The sequence below is a fragment of the Vipera berus genome (assembly GCF_964194415.1).
Source record: "Vipera berus genome assembly, chromosome: 3".
NCBI classification, from domain to species: domain Eukaryota; kingdom Metazoa; phylum Chordata; class Lepidosauria; order Squamata; family Viperidae; genus Vipera; species Vipera berus.
Window position 1 is genome coordinate 2787606 of NC_138204.1, and position 14253 is coordinate 2801858.

The 14253-nt window shown below is 43.6% G+C and overlaps 1 protein-coding gene across 1 annotated transcript in view; it reads right to left on the reverse strand.

Annotated features, from left to right (window-relative positions):
• Nucleotides 1-11294: 11294 nt before the first annotated feature.
• Nucleotides 11295-14253, reverse strand: part of LOC308665493 (bactericidal permeability-increasing protein-like) — a gene marked incomplete at its 3' end in the record, with an annotated part of 76232 nt that continues 73273 nt past the window's right edge. Inside the window, exons 14-16 of the mRNA XM_081323554.1 lie at nt 12272-12332; nt 11787-11863; nt 11295-11387 (exon numbers count right to left, since the gene is read on the reverse strand). Of these exons, the coding sequence (XP_081179680.1) occupies nt 11295-11387; nt 11787-11863; nt 12272-12332 (231 nt within the window). The remainder of the gene's footprint in view (nt 11388-11786; nt 11864-12271; nt 12333-14253) is intronic.

Sequence of the window (14253 nt, forward strand, 5' to 3'; positions counted from 1 at the left end):
GCAGGCTTGGTTGGAGATCCTTGGTGGGAAAAGACACCTTGCATTCACAAGTTAAAACTAGGATCCCTGCAGATCTAAAACGATTACTTTCAAAGTACTTTCAAATCAAATCACCAGGACCAGATGGATTACACCCCAAAGTTCTCAAGGAACTGGCAGACGTGATCTCAGAACCACTGAACTATATTTTTCAAAGATCCTGGAGCACTGGGAAACTACCAGAAGACTGGAAAAGAGCTGATGTAGTTCCCATCTTCAAAAAAGGGGAAAAAATAGATCCAGGAAACTACAGACCTATCAGCCTGACCTCAATATCTGGGAAGATTCTGGAAAAGATAATCAAACAACAAATCAGCGAGCACCTAGATCCAAACAAAGTCATTACCAAAAGCCAACATGGGTTTGTCAAAAACAGATCATGCCAGACAAATCTTATTGCATTCTTTGACCAAGTGACAAAACTAGTGGACCAGAGGAATGCTATAGATATAATTTACTTGGACTTCAGTAAGGCATTTGATAAAGTAGATCACAACCTACTACTTGATAAGATAGAAAAATGTGGGTGAGACAGCATCACCACCAGATGGATTCGTAGCTGGCTGACAGGCCGTACTCAGCGTGTGGTCCTCAATGGAACCGCATCTACACGGAGGGAAGTGTGTAGTGGGGTGCCCCAGGGCTCTGTTCTGGGCCCAGTGCTCTTCAACATCTTCATCAACGATTTGGACGAGGGGATGGATGGGGAACTCAACAAATCTGCAGACGACACCAAGCTGGCAGGAATAGCCAACACTCCAGAAGATAGGCTTAAGATACAGGAGGATCTGGACAGACTCGAACACTGGGCGCTATCTAACAAAATGAAATTCAATGGCGAAAAAAGTAAGGTTCTACATTTAGGCAGGAAAAATCAAATGCACAGGTATAGTATAGGTGGTACCTTGCTCAGTAGTAGTAACTGTGAGAGGGATCTCGGAGTCCTAGTAGACAATCACTTAAATAGGAGCCAGCCATGTGTGGCAGCTGCCAAAAAAGCCAACACAGTGCTAGGCTGCATTAACAGAGGGATAGAATCAAGATCGCGTGAAGTACTAATACCACTTTACAATGCCTTGGTAAGGCCACACCTGGAATACTGCATCCAGTTTTGGTCACCACGATGTAAAAAAAGATGTTGAGACTCTAGAAAGGGTACAGAGAAGAGCAACAAAGATGATTAGGGGGCTGGAGGCTAAAACATACAAGGAACAGTTGCAAGAATTGGGTATGTGTAGTTTAATGAAGAGAAGGACGAGGGGGGACATGATAGCAGTCTTCCAATCTCTCAGGGGCTGCCCCAAAGAAGAGGGAGCCAAGCTATTCTCCAAAGCACCAGAAGGCAGAACAAGAAGCAACGGATGGAAACTAGTCAAGGAGAGAAGCAACCTCGAACTAAGGAGAAATTTCCTGACAGTTAGAACAATTAACCATTGGAACAACCTGCCTCCAGATGCTGTGAATGCTCCATCACTGGAGGCTTTTAAAAAGAGACTGGACAGCCATTTGTCTGAAATGGTATAGGGTTTCCTGCCTGAACAGGGGGTTGGACTAGATGACCTCCAAGGTCCCTTCCAACTTTACTATTATGATTATGATTATGAAAGTTGCAGCTTTGGTTGGAGATCCCTGACGGGGCAACGGTGATGCCTGTTTGTGTTAACAAATTACAAACTGGGATCCCTGCAGATGCAAAGGTGTGGTGTTTGCAGGAAAAAAATGGTCCTGGCTTGTTCAAATAATCCCCACTTGCCGCCGTCCTCTGGGCGATTCCAGAGATTAGGCTTTTAATGGGCACCAAAGGGCCTCGCCAAGCCGAACAACCGGAAAAGGGCCATTAACATCGCAAGGTCTGTTTGTGTTTGTTGTCAAGCTGGGGCAGGCCCGCCTGGCACATCAAAGGACAGCGGATTAACCTCTGGGCACCCTTGCTTCAAAAGAGGCTTTGGAGCAGCATAGGAAGAATTGCTGCCAAGAGGAGGTGGCTGCAGTTGAAGGCAAATTGCTTTGACCAGAGGGACCCAGAGCATCACTCCGTAAGAGGCAGCATGGCTTGAACGGAATAATAGAATAACAGAGAGGGAAGGGACCTTGGAGATCATCTAGTCCGACCCCCCTGCTCCAGTGGGAGACCCTACGGATTTTGAGACAAGTGACTGACCGGTTTCTTCTTCAAAACCTGCAGAGATAGAATGTCCACAACCTCTGGAGGCATACAGTTCCAGTGGTTGATTGTTCTCATGGTCAGGAAATTCCTCCTTATTTCCAAGTTGCTTCTCTCTTTGGTTAGTTTCCATCTGTTGCTTCTTGTCCTGCCTTCAGGGGATTTGGAGAAGAGCTTGACTCCCTCTTCTTTGGGGCAGCCCCTCAAATATTGGAGCACTGCTATCATGTCCCCCCTAGTCCTTTTTTTCCTCCTCCTCCTCCTCCTCCTCCTCCTCCTCTTCCTCCTCCTTCTCCTTCTCCTCCTCCTCCTCCTCTCCACACACCCCATTCCCTTCTAGCCCTGATGATGATGATCCCTAGTTTGGTCATGAAGTGTCTGCAACAAAACCATCAGAGATCACCAAGAAACATACAGCCCTCCTCCTCCTCCTCCTCCTCCTCCTCCTCCTCCTCCTCCTCCTCCTCCTCTTCCTCCTCTCCGCAAATTCCACTCCCTTCTAGCACTGATGAGATTACCTAGTTTGGCAAGGAAACATCTGCAAGTAATGAATGAATGAACCTTTATTGTCAAAGTACAACCATGTATACACTGAGAGTAGCTGAGCCTCCCTTCGTGCTCCCACCCCCCAACTCACAGTGACAACAAACCCTCCATCTTATTACACCGTGTGAACTAATTGCACCACACCAAACTCAGAAAACACCTCCTCCTCCTCCTCCTCCTCCTCCTCTTCCTCCTCCTCCTCCTCCTCCTCCCCCTCTCCGCAAACCCCACTCCCTTCTAGCACTGATGAGATTACCTAGTTTGGCAAAGAAACATCTGCAAGTAAACACCAAGGTCAGAGAACACCGAGGACCCTACAGTCTTCCTCCTCCTCCTCCTCCTCCTCCTCCTCCTCCTCCTCCTCCTCCTCTCCGCAAACCCCACTCCCTTCTAGCACTGACGAGACTACCTAGTTTGGCAATGAAATGTCCGCAAGAAAACCACCCAGCTCAGAGAGCACCAAGGACCCCACAGTCCTCCTCCTCCTTAAAGATTTCTAGATGTCAACTCCCAGAATTCCCTAGCCAGGATGCTCAACAATCACCATGCTGACTAGGGAATTCTGGGAGCTGAGGTCCAGCCATGTGGAAGCTGCTCCAGCTGGGAAACAAACCCCACCCTTCCCCCAGCAGTGATCAACAACACAGGCATTGAAGGTCTAGCATGCTGGCTGGGGAATCCTGGGAGCTGTAGTCCACAAGTCTCAAAGGTGCCAAGATTCGACACCTCTTCTCCACCGTGTGGGTTAGCTGCTGGCACAGTGAGCTTCACCGGACTGCCACGGATTGTCTAAAGCCGGCAGCCCTCTTGCCTCGGCAAAGGCCCAGGAGAGGCAGTTCATCCCTGCTTCCCCGGCTTCCCGCTTCCACCACGCCCCTGGCTTGGCAGAGGGGCTGTTATTGCAAGCCAAGAAAACAACTCCATGGGCATCGGACCAAGGGGGGGGAGTGCAACAGCAGCCCTTTGTTCCTTCCTTTCCCCCCCCCTCCCATGTGCTGAGGAGTGCACACTGACATGAGCGCATGGGGATTGTTTACTCCCCACTGATTCGGGCCATCGGCTGCGGACAGAGGCCTGGATGGGCAGCTGGGGGGGGGGAGAGGCAGGGAAGAAGGAACATCTGGGCCAGAGCACTCCTGCCCCTGCTGGGAAGCATCCTTTAGAATAGAATAGAACTGGAGGGGACCTTGGAGGTCTTCTAGTCCAACCCCCTGCTCAAGCAGGAGAACTTATATCATCTCAGACAGGTGAATGTCTAGTGTCTCTTCTTAAAAACCTCCAGTGATGGAGCGCCCACAATTTCTGGTGGCAAGCTGTTCCACTGGTTGATTGTCCTCACTGTCGGGAAGTTTCTCCTCAATGCCAGGTGGCTTCTCTCTTCAGCAGAGTGGTGCCCAGAGGCAGCCAAGACAATGCAGATCATAGAAGAATATAGTTGGAAGGGACCTTAGAGGTCTTGTAGTCCAACCCCCCTCCAGGGCAGGAGACCTCTATACCATTGCAGACTTTCTTTGGGCTTGACGGGATGGATATACATAATTGTAGAAAGGAAGAGAATAACAGAGTCCGGAGGGACCCTGGAAGGGCTCCAGTCCAATCCTCACCCGAGCAGGACACGAGAATAGAATAGAATAGAATAGAATAGAATAGAATAGAATAGAATAGAATAGAATAGAATAGAATAGAATAGAATAGAATAGAATAGAATAGAATAGAATAGAATAGAATAATAATGAAGAATAGAATAGAATACAATAATAATGAAGAATAGAATAGAATACAATAATAATGAAGAATAGAATAAAATAGAATAGAATAGAATAATAATGAAGAATAGAATAGAATAATAATGAAGAATAGAATAGAATAATAATGAATAGAATAGAATAGAATAGAATAGAATAGAATAGAATAGAATAGAATAGAATAGAATAGAATAGAATAGAATAGAATAGAAATGTTTAAATGTGTGTTATATATGTGTACACTTGAGAGCAAGCAACTAAATTTCATTTTTAATGGGTGCCATTGTGCTCACAGGAAAAAATGTCAATAAAGATTATCTAATCTAATCTAATCTAATCTAATCTAATCTAATCTAATCTAATCTAAAGTGCCATACCTTCAAAATACAGTGAAAAATCACCCTCACCAGCAAATGCTAAAGAAAAGCCATCATTAAAGCCAAATATAAGGTACAGATAGTCCTCGATTTACAACAGTTCATTTAGTGACCATTCAAATTTACAACCGCGCTGAAAAAAGTGATTTATGACTGTTTTTCACATTTACCAGCCTTGCAGCATCCCCCAGGGTCACGTGATCAAAATTCAGAGGCTTGGCAACCGGCATGTACATATGACGGTTGCAGTGTCCCCCAGTGTGTGTGTCATGTGATTGCCTTCTGCCAACTTCCGACAAGCAAAATTAAATGGGGGGGGGGAGCCAGATTCACTTAAGGACCATGCGACTAGCTTAATGACCGCCGTGCTTCCCTTAACAAGGGGTGGCAAGGAAAGTCGTAAAGTTGGTCCCGACTCACTTTGAATTGCTTTCTTAGCCACAGAAATTCCGCTCTCAGCAGGGGCAAAACTCACTTAACAAATGTCTCACTTAGCGACAGAAAGTTGGGGCTCCATTGCGGTCGTAATTCCAGGATGGTCTTTAGTTCCAACTTGATAAGAAATCTCTCTCTCTCTCTCTCTCTCTCTCTCTCTCTCTGTGTGTGTGTGTGTGTGTGTGTGTGTAGCAGGTTAACACTGGCTTTTAAGTCGCACCTCCGGCACGCTGCCCAAAATGTCACACCGTCCTTTCCCTTCGCGGGAAATGTGGCACGTAGCAAAAACTCAGCCAACCCTTTTGCCTGTCTGACGCCGACGTGAAAACAAATTATGATTAATGTTCGCCAAGTTCCTTCAGACCCGCTCTACCATATTTCAATCTCCATTTATTTAAAAAAAAGAAAGATGCTGGCGAATCTTAATTTGCAGGTCACACAGGGTGTGTGTGTGTGTGTGTGTGTGTGTGTGTGTGTTGGTGTTGTTTTCCCGAAGCTTGTTCGCCAAGTTCCTTCAGGCCTGCTCCACCATATTTCAATCTCCATTTATTAAAAAAAAAAGAAAGATGCTGGGAATCTAAATTTGCAGGTCAGTGTGTGTGTGTGTGTGTGTGTGTGTGTGTGTTGTTGTTGTTTTCCCGAAGCTTGTTCGCCAAGTTCCTTCAGGCCTGCTCCACCATATTTCAATCTCCATTTATTAAAAAAAAAAAAGAAAGATGCTGGGAATCTAAATTTGCAGGTCAGTGTGTGTGTGTGTGTGTGTGTGTGTGTGTGTGTGTGTTGTTGTTGTTGTTTTCCCGAAACTTGTTCGCCAAGTTCCTTCAGGCCTGCTCCACCATATTTCAATCTCCATTTATTAAAAAAAAAAAAAGAAAGATGCTGGGAATCTAAATTTGCAGGTCAGTGTGTGTGTGTGTGTGTGTGTGTGTGTGTGTGTGTGTGTGTGTGTTGTTGTTGTTGTTTTCCCGAAGCTTGTTCGCCAAGTTCCTTCAGGCCTGCTCCACCATATTTCAATCTCCATTTATTAAAAAAAGAAAGATGCTGGGAATCTAAATTTGCAGGTGTGTGTGTGTGTGTTGTTGTTGTTGTTTTTCAGAAGCATGCTCTGCCTGGTTTGGGGAATTTTGCAGGAAATCAAGGAAATGTCATTTTTCTTTTACCTCTTCTCCCCTTTTAAATTTTCAGCCCGAAGCTAAAAGCATGTTAAGATGCTAAAACAAGAAGTGCCAGTGAATCGTTTTTGGGACGAATCTGTTCTGGCATCCAAACCTACCCTCCTACAGGTGGTCCTCGGTTTACAACCTTCCATTTAGAGACCATTCAAAATTACAACGGAACTGGGAAAAATGACTTATGACCGGTTTTCATACTTAACGACCGTTGCAGCATCCCCCGTGGTCACGTGAACAAAATCTGGACACTTGCAAATAACGCATATTCGTGACAGCCAGAGTGTTCTGGGGTCGCGTGTTACGCCGTTTCCTTCGGTGGCCTCATGTGTGGGGCAAGCTGGACCCACCCAGGGATAAGTTTCTGGCTGGGAAACAAGTTAATCCCAAATCAAGCCTAGCACCCATTTTATCCATCCATTTATCTATCTACATCTCTATCGATTATCTATCTATCTATCTATCTATCTATCTATCTATCTATCTATCTATCTATCTATCTATCTATCTATCATCTATCTATCTATCATCTATCTATCTATCTCTATCTATCTATCTATCTATCTATCTATCTATCTATCTATCTATCTATCTATCTATCTATCCATCCTATTTTCTGTCTATCTATCTATCTCAATCTCTATATCTATCTATCATCTATATCTTCTATTTTCTATCTCTCTCCTATTTATCTATCTCATTTCTCTCTCATCTCTCACTTTTCTCTCATCTCTCATCTATCTACAATATCTATCATCTATGTCTATCATCATCTGTATATCTCTCTCTCCATCTATGTAACTATATTTTTTATCTATCTATCTATCTATCTATCTATCTATCTATCTATCTATCTATCTATCTATCTATCTATCTATCTATCATCTATCTATCTACCTATCTATCTATCTATCTATCTATCTATCTATCTATCATCTATCTATCTATCTATCTATCATCTATCCATCTATCTCTCATATATCACCTGTCATCTATCATCTATCATAATCTGTATATATCTATCTCTCCATGTAACAACTATCATTTTTCTCTGTCTATATATCTTTGTCTATTCTCTCTCTCTCTCTCTCTCTCTCTCTCTCTCTCTCTCTCTCTCTCTCTCTCTCTCTCTCTCTCTCTCTCTCTCTCTCACACACACACACACACACACACACACACACCACACAAATTTATATCCTGTCCATCTCACTGTTTGGGGTAATTCTAGGTGGCTTACAATATAATAAAACGAGATATATATTTTTTCACTATTTCTTTCCTATTTTTTCATTATCCTTGGGACTTTCCAAGATCAGCTAGAAGATTCCAGCCCCTCCGGACCGTGTGAAAACAATCCTGCGGGTTTTTTGTCCCTCTCCCCCCCCCCGCCCCGATCGCAGCCGCAGCTCTCCGGGTGCCGGGAGCGACTTAATTGGGGGTTCCTGCATCGAGCGGAGAATTAAGAGGCAGGAAAGCTAAATGGCCCCTTTTAACTTCGGGGCTGTGATAAATCCGTCAAGGGAATGAAATGCAAGGCAACGGTCTCCGGTCCACGTTTAATCATGGTTCTCCTCCGTTATGACTTAATTGTGAGAAGGAAGATTACCGGCCTGTCTCTGCCTTCGCCGCGGAACCTTTACAGGCTGTGATTATCGGGATGGCTAAATTTGCATTTCCACGCTGCCTCCAGGAAGGTTTGATCAGGAATGGCTGGTTTTGCTAATTATATTGTGTCAATAGGGAGCTCCTGTCTTTGTTATTACAGTAATTTGCTCCCCAGCATGGGTGAGCCTTGCTTCCCGGCTCCTCCGCTTCGCTTCCCGATGCGGCTTTTCTCATTGCGGCTCCTCAATTTTCCTATTAATTTTCAAGGATGCTGCTGGCATCTGCGCCGGTCCTGGGCGACGGATTGGCCGTTTGCGCCCTCTGGTGGCCACGGCGCGTCGGTTTATACAGGCGGTCCTCGACTTAACAGCCACAGCCGGGACCAGAATTTCCATGTCGAAGCAAAACGGGATGTTGTTATGTGTGTGTATGTATATGTATATGTATATGTATATGTATATGTATATGTATATGTATATGTATATGTATATGTATATGTATATGTATATGTATATGTATATGTATATGTATATGTATATGTATATGTAATTGCCCCAGATTGTTGGGGGCAATTAAGCTGACTTTGTAATAATGCCGCTTGGGGTGTGTGTGAAAGCCCTAATAAGCAGGCATATATATAGAATGAAGGCTACTACTAAGTTTGTAAGCCGCCCTGAGTCTTCGGAGAAGGGCGGGATATAAATGGAATTAAAATAAATAAAATAAATAAATATATGTATATGTATATGTATATGTATATGTATATGTGTATGTGTATGTATATGTATATGTATATGTATATGTATATGCAGTGCTTTTTTTGTAAAAGAAAAAGGTGCCGGAACTCACACATGTCATACAACCCACCTTGCCTACCCTACAAGGTTCCATCCAAAAAAGGTGCCGGAACTCCATTCTGAGCGTTCTATGAGAAAAAAACCCCTGTGTATATGTATATGTATATGTATATGTATGTATATACATATACATATACATAAAGGTAAAGGTTCCCCCGCACATGTGTGCTAGTGGTTTCCAACTCTAGGGGCCGGTGCTCATCTCCGTTTCAAGGCCGAAGAGCCAGTGCTTGTCCGAGGACGTCTCCGTGGTCATGTGGCCGGCATGACTAGACGCCAAAGGCACACGGAACGCTGTTACCTTCCCACCGGAGCGGTCCCTATTTTTCTACTTGCAGTTTTACATGCTTTCGAACTGCTAGGTTGGCAGAAGCTGGGACGAGTAACAGGCGCTCACTCTGTTACGCGGCACTCGGGATTCGACCCGCCAAACTGCCGACCTTCCGATCGACAAGCTCAGCATCCTAACCCACTGAGCCACCGCGTCCCTATATATATATATATATACACACACATATATACATATGTGTGTGTGTATATATATGTATATATATACATATATACATATACATATATACACACACATATATATACACATACACACACACACACATAATGTTAAACGAGTCGTTTCTGATTTTGTGACCTTGTCAGGCAAGGGCTGTTCAACGAATTGCTGTGGTCGTTGAACGGATTACGTGGTCGTTAAACGAATCTGACTTTCTTCATTGGCTTCGCTTGTGGGAAGCTGGCTGGGAAGGTCAAAACTGATTAATCACATCACCCTGGGTGACATTGCACAAATACACAAATAGATTGTCACAAATACAGGCCAGTTGCCAAGCCGCTGCATTTTGATCACGTGAGCATGGGGATGCTACAAAGGTCGTAAAGTGTGAGAACTGGTCCCAACTTCCCTTTTTCCCAGTGCTGTTGTAAATTCAGCCACTAAACAAATGCCTGTAGATCGAGGACTACATGAACGGCGTCCTCAATTCTTTGAGTGTTGTGGACTCGGCATTTCCAGGCACAAATGACAGATCTCAAGAGAGTTGGGGAGAAGGACTGCAGACCTGGGAATAATTGGAAGTTTCTACGACTTTACTTTTCCCCTCTATTTTCTCTATTTATCGGTCCAGCTCTCTCTCCAAACTGTTCTGTCTTTTCCAATAATCTAGGAATCGTCTCTAAAGGTTCTTCTAGGATAAATGCCAAGTCGTCTGAAAAGGCTTGCAGCTTATGCATTTCACCTTTTATTTCCATTCATTTAATTTCTGAATCCTATCTAGTGGTTCTATTGAGAACTTCCAAAGTTAAAATAAAGGGGATAGTGGAAGTTTCAATCCGAAGTAAGCTTAGGTTTCTTTTCAAATGCCTGGCGGGTGGAAGAGAAATTTGGGAAAGGTGAAGAAAGGAATAAGAATGGAATAGAATAGAATAGAATAGAATTTATAATAATAGAATAGAATAGAATAGAATAGAATAGAATAGAATAGAATAGAATTTATAATAATAGAATAGAATAGAATAGAATTTATAATAATAGAATAGAATAGAATAGAATATATAATATTAGAATAGAATAGAATAGAATAGAATATATAATATTAGAATAGAATAGAATAGAATAGAATATATAATATTAGAATAGAATAGAATATATAATATTAGAATAGAATAGAATAGAATAGAATATATAATAATAGAATAGAATAGAATAGAATAGAATAGAATAGAATAGAATAGAATAGAATAGAATAGAATAGAATAGAATAGGAATAAGAATAGAATAGAATAGAATAGAATAGAATAGAATAGAATAGAATAGAATATATAATATTAGAATAGAATAGAATAGAATAGAATAGAATAGAATAGAATAGAATAGAATAGAATAGAATAGAATAGAATAGAATAGAATAGAATATATAATATTAGAATAGAATAGAATAGAATATATAATATTAGAATAGAATAGAATATATAATATTAGAATAGAATAGAATAGAATAGAATATATAATATTAGAATAGAATAGAATAGAATAGAATAGAATAGAATAGAATAGAATAGAATAGAATAGAATAGAATAGAATAGAATAGAATAGAATAGAATAGAATAGGAATAAGAATAGAATAGAATAGAATAGAATAGAATAGAATAGAATAGAATAGAATAGAATAGAATAGAATAGAATAGAATAGAATAGAATAGACCTTGGAGGCCATCTAGTCCAACCCCCTGCTCAGGCAGGAAACCCACTACCATTTCAAACAAATGTTTGTCCAATCTCTTCTTAATAACTTCCAGTGTTTTTGTAGATATCCTGCAAAAACCAGGAGATTTCCCCTTTTTTTCATCCGTCTGTGACTCCGTCTGCTCGTCCCACGACCCACAGATCCGTGTTTCGAAGAGGAAGATGCATGTCTGTTTTTATCAGCATGTATCCCTGCAGAGAGGAAAAGAAACACATGGAGGTAGCATTTAAGATTAGGGGGTTGGACTAGAAGACCTCTAAGGTCCCTTCCAACTCAGATATTCCATTATTCCTTTGTCTGGCCTTTGGGTGCTTTGGAGAGTAGGTGGACCCCCCCCTCTTCTTTGGGGCAGCCCCTGAGATACTGGAAGGCTGCTATCCTGTCCCCCCCCCTGTCCTTCTCTTCATTAAAGTAGACATCCCCAATCCCAGCAGCCGTTCCTTGTATGTTTTAGCCTCCAGTCCCCCGATCATCTCTGTTGCTCTTCTCTGCACTCTTTCCAGAGTCTCAACATCTTTTTTATAGGGTGTATGCAAAACTGGTTGCAGAAGTCTACCCCCCACCCACCCGCCCCTGGCTGAGGTACCCACCTCGTGCATGGAGACTTCAGGATCCACGAGGCTGGCTCCGTAGAGGCTGGGAAGCAACTTTCCTTTTTGGAGTTTCTCTAAGGAAAGAGAAGTAAGGTAAAGGTAAAGGTTCCCCCGCACATGTGTGCTAGTCGTTTCCGACTCTAGGGGCCGGTGCTCATCTCCGTTTCATAGCCGAAGAGCCAGCGCTTGTCCGAGGACATCTCCGTGGTCATGTGGCCGGCATGACTAGACGCCAAAGGCGCACGGAACGCTGTTACCTTCCCACCGTAGTGGTCCCTATTTTTCTACTTGCATTTTTACATGCTTTCGAACTGCTAGGTGGGCAGAAGCTGGGACGGTCCTAAGAGGAGAAAAACAGCCGCCAAGACGCCGTGTGTGTGTGTGTGTGTGTGTGTGTGTGTGTGTGTGTGTGTGTGTCCCAGCTCCAGCCAAAGGGAGGGGTCCAACCCCTGGGGAAAACGGGGAGATGGCTCCGGACTCACTGTTAAGCCCCGATAAGGCCACATGCCCGGCTATCTTCAAAAGAGTCTCCAGAGGGGACACCTGTGCAAGGAAAACAGCCCAATTAGACCCATAATTATGGGATATGGGATTATTTCAATCAGCTGGAAGGGACCTTGGAGGTCTTCTAGTCCAACCCCCTGCTCAATCAATCAATCAATCAATCAATCAATCAGAACAGAGCTGGAAGGGACCTCGGAGGTCTTCTAGTCCAACCCCCTGCTCAATCAATCAATCAATCAATCAAACTGAACAGAGCTGGAAGGGACCTTGGAGGTCTTCTAGTCCAACCCCCTGCTCAATCAATCAATCAATCAATCAATCAATCAATCAATCAATCAACCTGAACAGAGCTGGAAGGGACCTTGGAGGTCTTCTAGTCCCACCCCCTGCTCAATCAATCAATCAATCAATCAATCAATCAATCAACCTGAACAGAGCTGGAAGGGACCTTGGAGGTCTTCTAGTCCCACCCCCTGCTCAATCAATCAATCAATCAATCAATCAGAACAGAGCTGGAAGGGACCTCGGAGGTCTTCTAGTCCCACCCCCTGCTCAATCAATCAATCAATCAATCAATCAATCAATCAATCTGAACAGAGCTGGAAGGGACCTCGGAGGTCTTCTAGTCCCACCCCCTGCTCAATCAATCAATCAATCAATCAATCAATCAATCAATCAATCTGAACAGAGCTGGAAGGGACCTCAGAGGTCTTCTAGTCCAACCCCCTGCTCAATCAATCAATCAATCAATCAATCAATCAGAACAGAGCTGGAAGGGACCTCGGAGGTCTTCTAGTCCAACCCCCTGCTCAATCAATCAATCAATCAATCAATCAATCAGAACAGAGCTGGAAGGGACCTCGGAGGTCTTCTAGTCCAGCCCCCTGCTCAATCAATCAATCAATCAATCAATCAATCAATCAATCTGAACAGAGCTGGAAGGGACCTTGGAGGTCTTCTAGTCCAGCCCCCTGCTCATTCAATCATCAATCAATCAATCAATCAATCTGAACAGAGCTGGAAGGGACCTTGGAGGTCTTCTAGTCCAGCCCCCTGCTCAATCAATCAATCAATCAATCAATCAATCAATCAATCAATCTGAACAGAGCTGGAAGGGACCTCGGAGGTCTTCTAGTCCAACCCCCTGCTCAGGCAGGAGAACCTCTATACCATTCCAGATAGGTAGATGTCATTTCGTAATTATGAAATTATGAAACCAGAATTATGAAAACTGAGAATGATGAGGGTAGTCCATAGGAAGGAAAAATAACACGGCGGCAATCAAAGGCAGGCAGTCCTCGACTTAACAACCGTTCATTTACTGACTGAAGTTACACCGGGAAAAAGGGACCAGTGACCCTTTTTCCATTCTTGTATGACCATTACAAAATCCCCAGGGTGGTCAGGGGATCATATTTTCTAGGCAACTGGTTCACACGTTGCTAAGGGAGAGGGCGGTGAAGTGAATTTTGCCCCATTTTTAGGACCTTTCTTCCCCTGGTTGTTAACTGAGCAGATGGCCATGGTTAAGTAAGTAAAAAGGCTGTGACGTGAATTTATCTTCCCCTGTTGACTTGGCTGATCAGTCGGTCACCGAAGGGGATCACATGACGTGGCACGAGGACGAGGCAATCCTCAACTTACAACGGTTCATTTTGTGACCGTTCAAAGTTACAACGGAAGTGTGGGGGAAAAACGTCCCTTATGACCGTTTTTCACCTTTAACGACCATTGCAGCATCCCCTCGTGGTCGTGTGATCAAAATTCAGTTGCCTGGCAACTGGCATGGACATGACAGTGGCGGTGTCCTGGGGACACGTGATCCCCTTTTACGACTTTCTGGCAAGCCAAGCCGGATTTGTTCAACGACCGCGTTAGTAACTGAACTGCAAGGATTCACTTAACAACCGGGGCAAGGTAGGTTGCAAAACGGGGGGGAAACTCACTTAACGCACGTCTC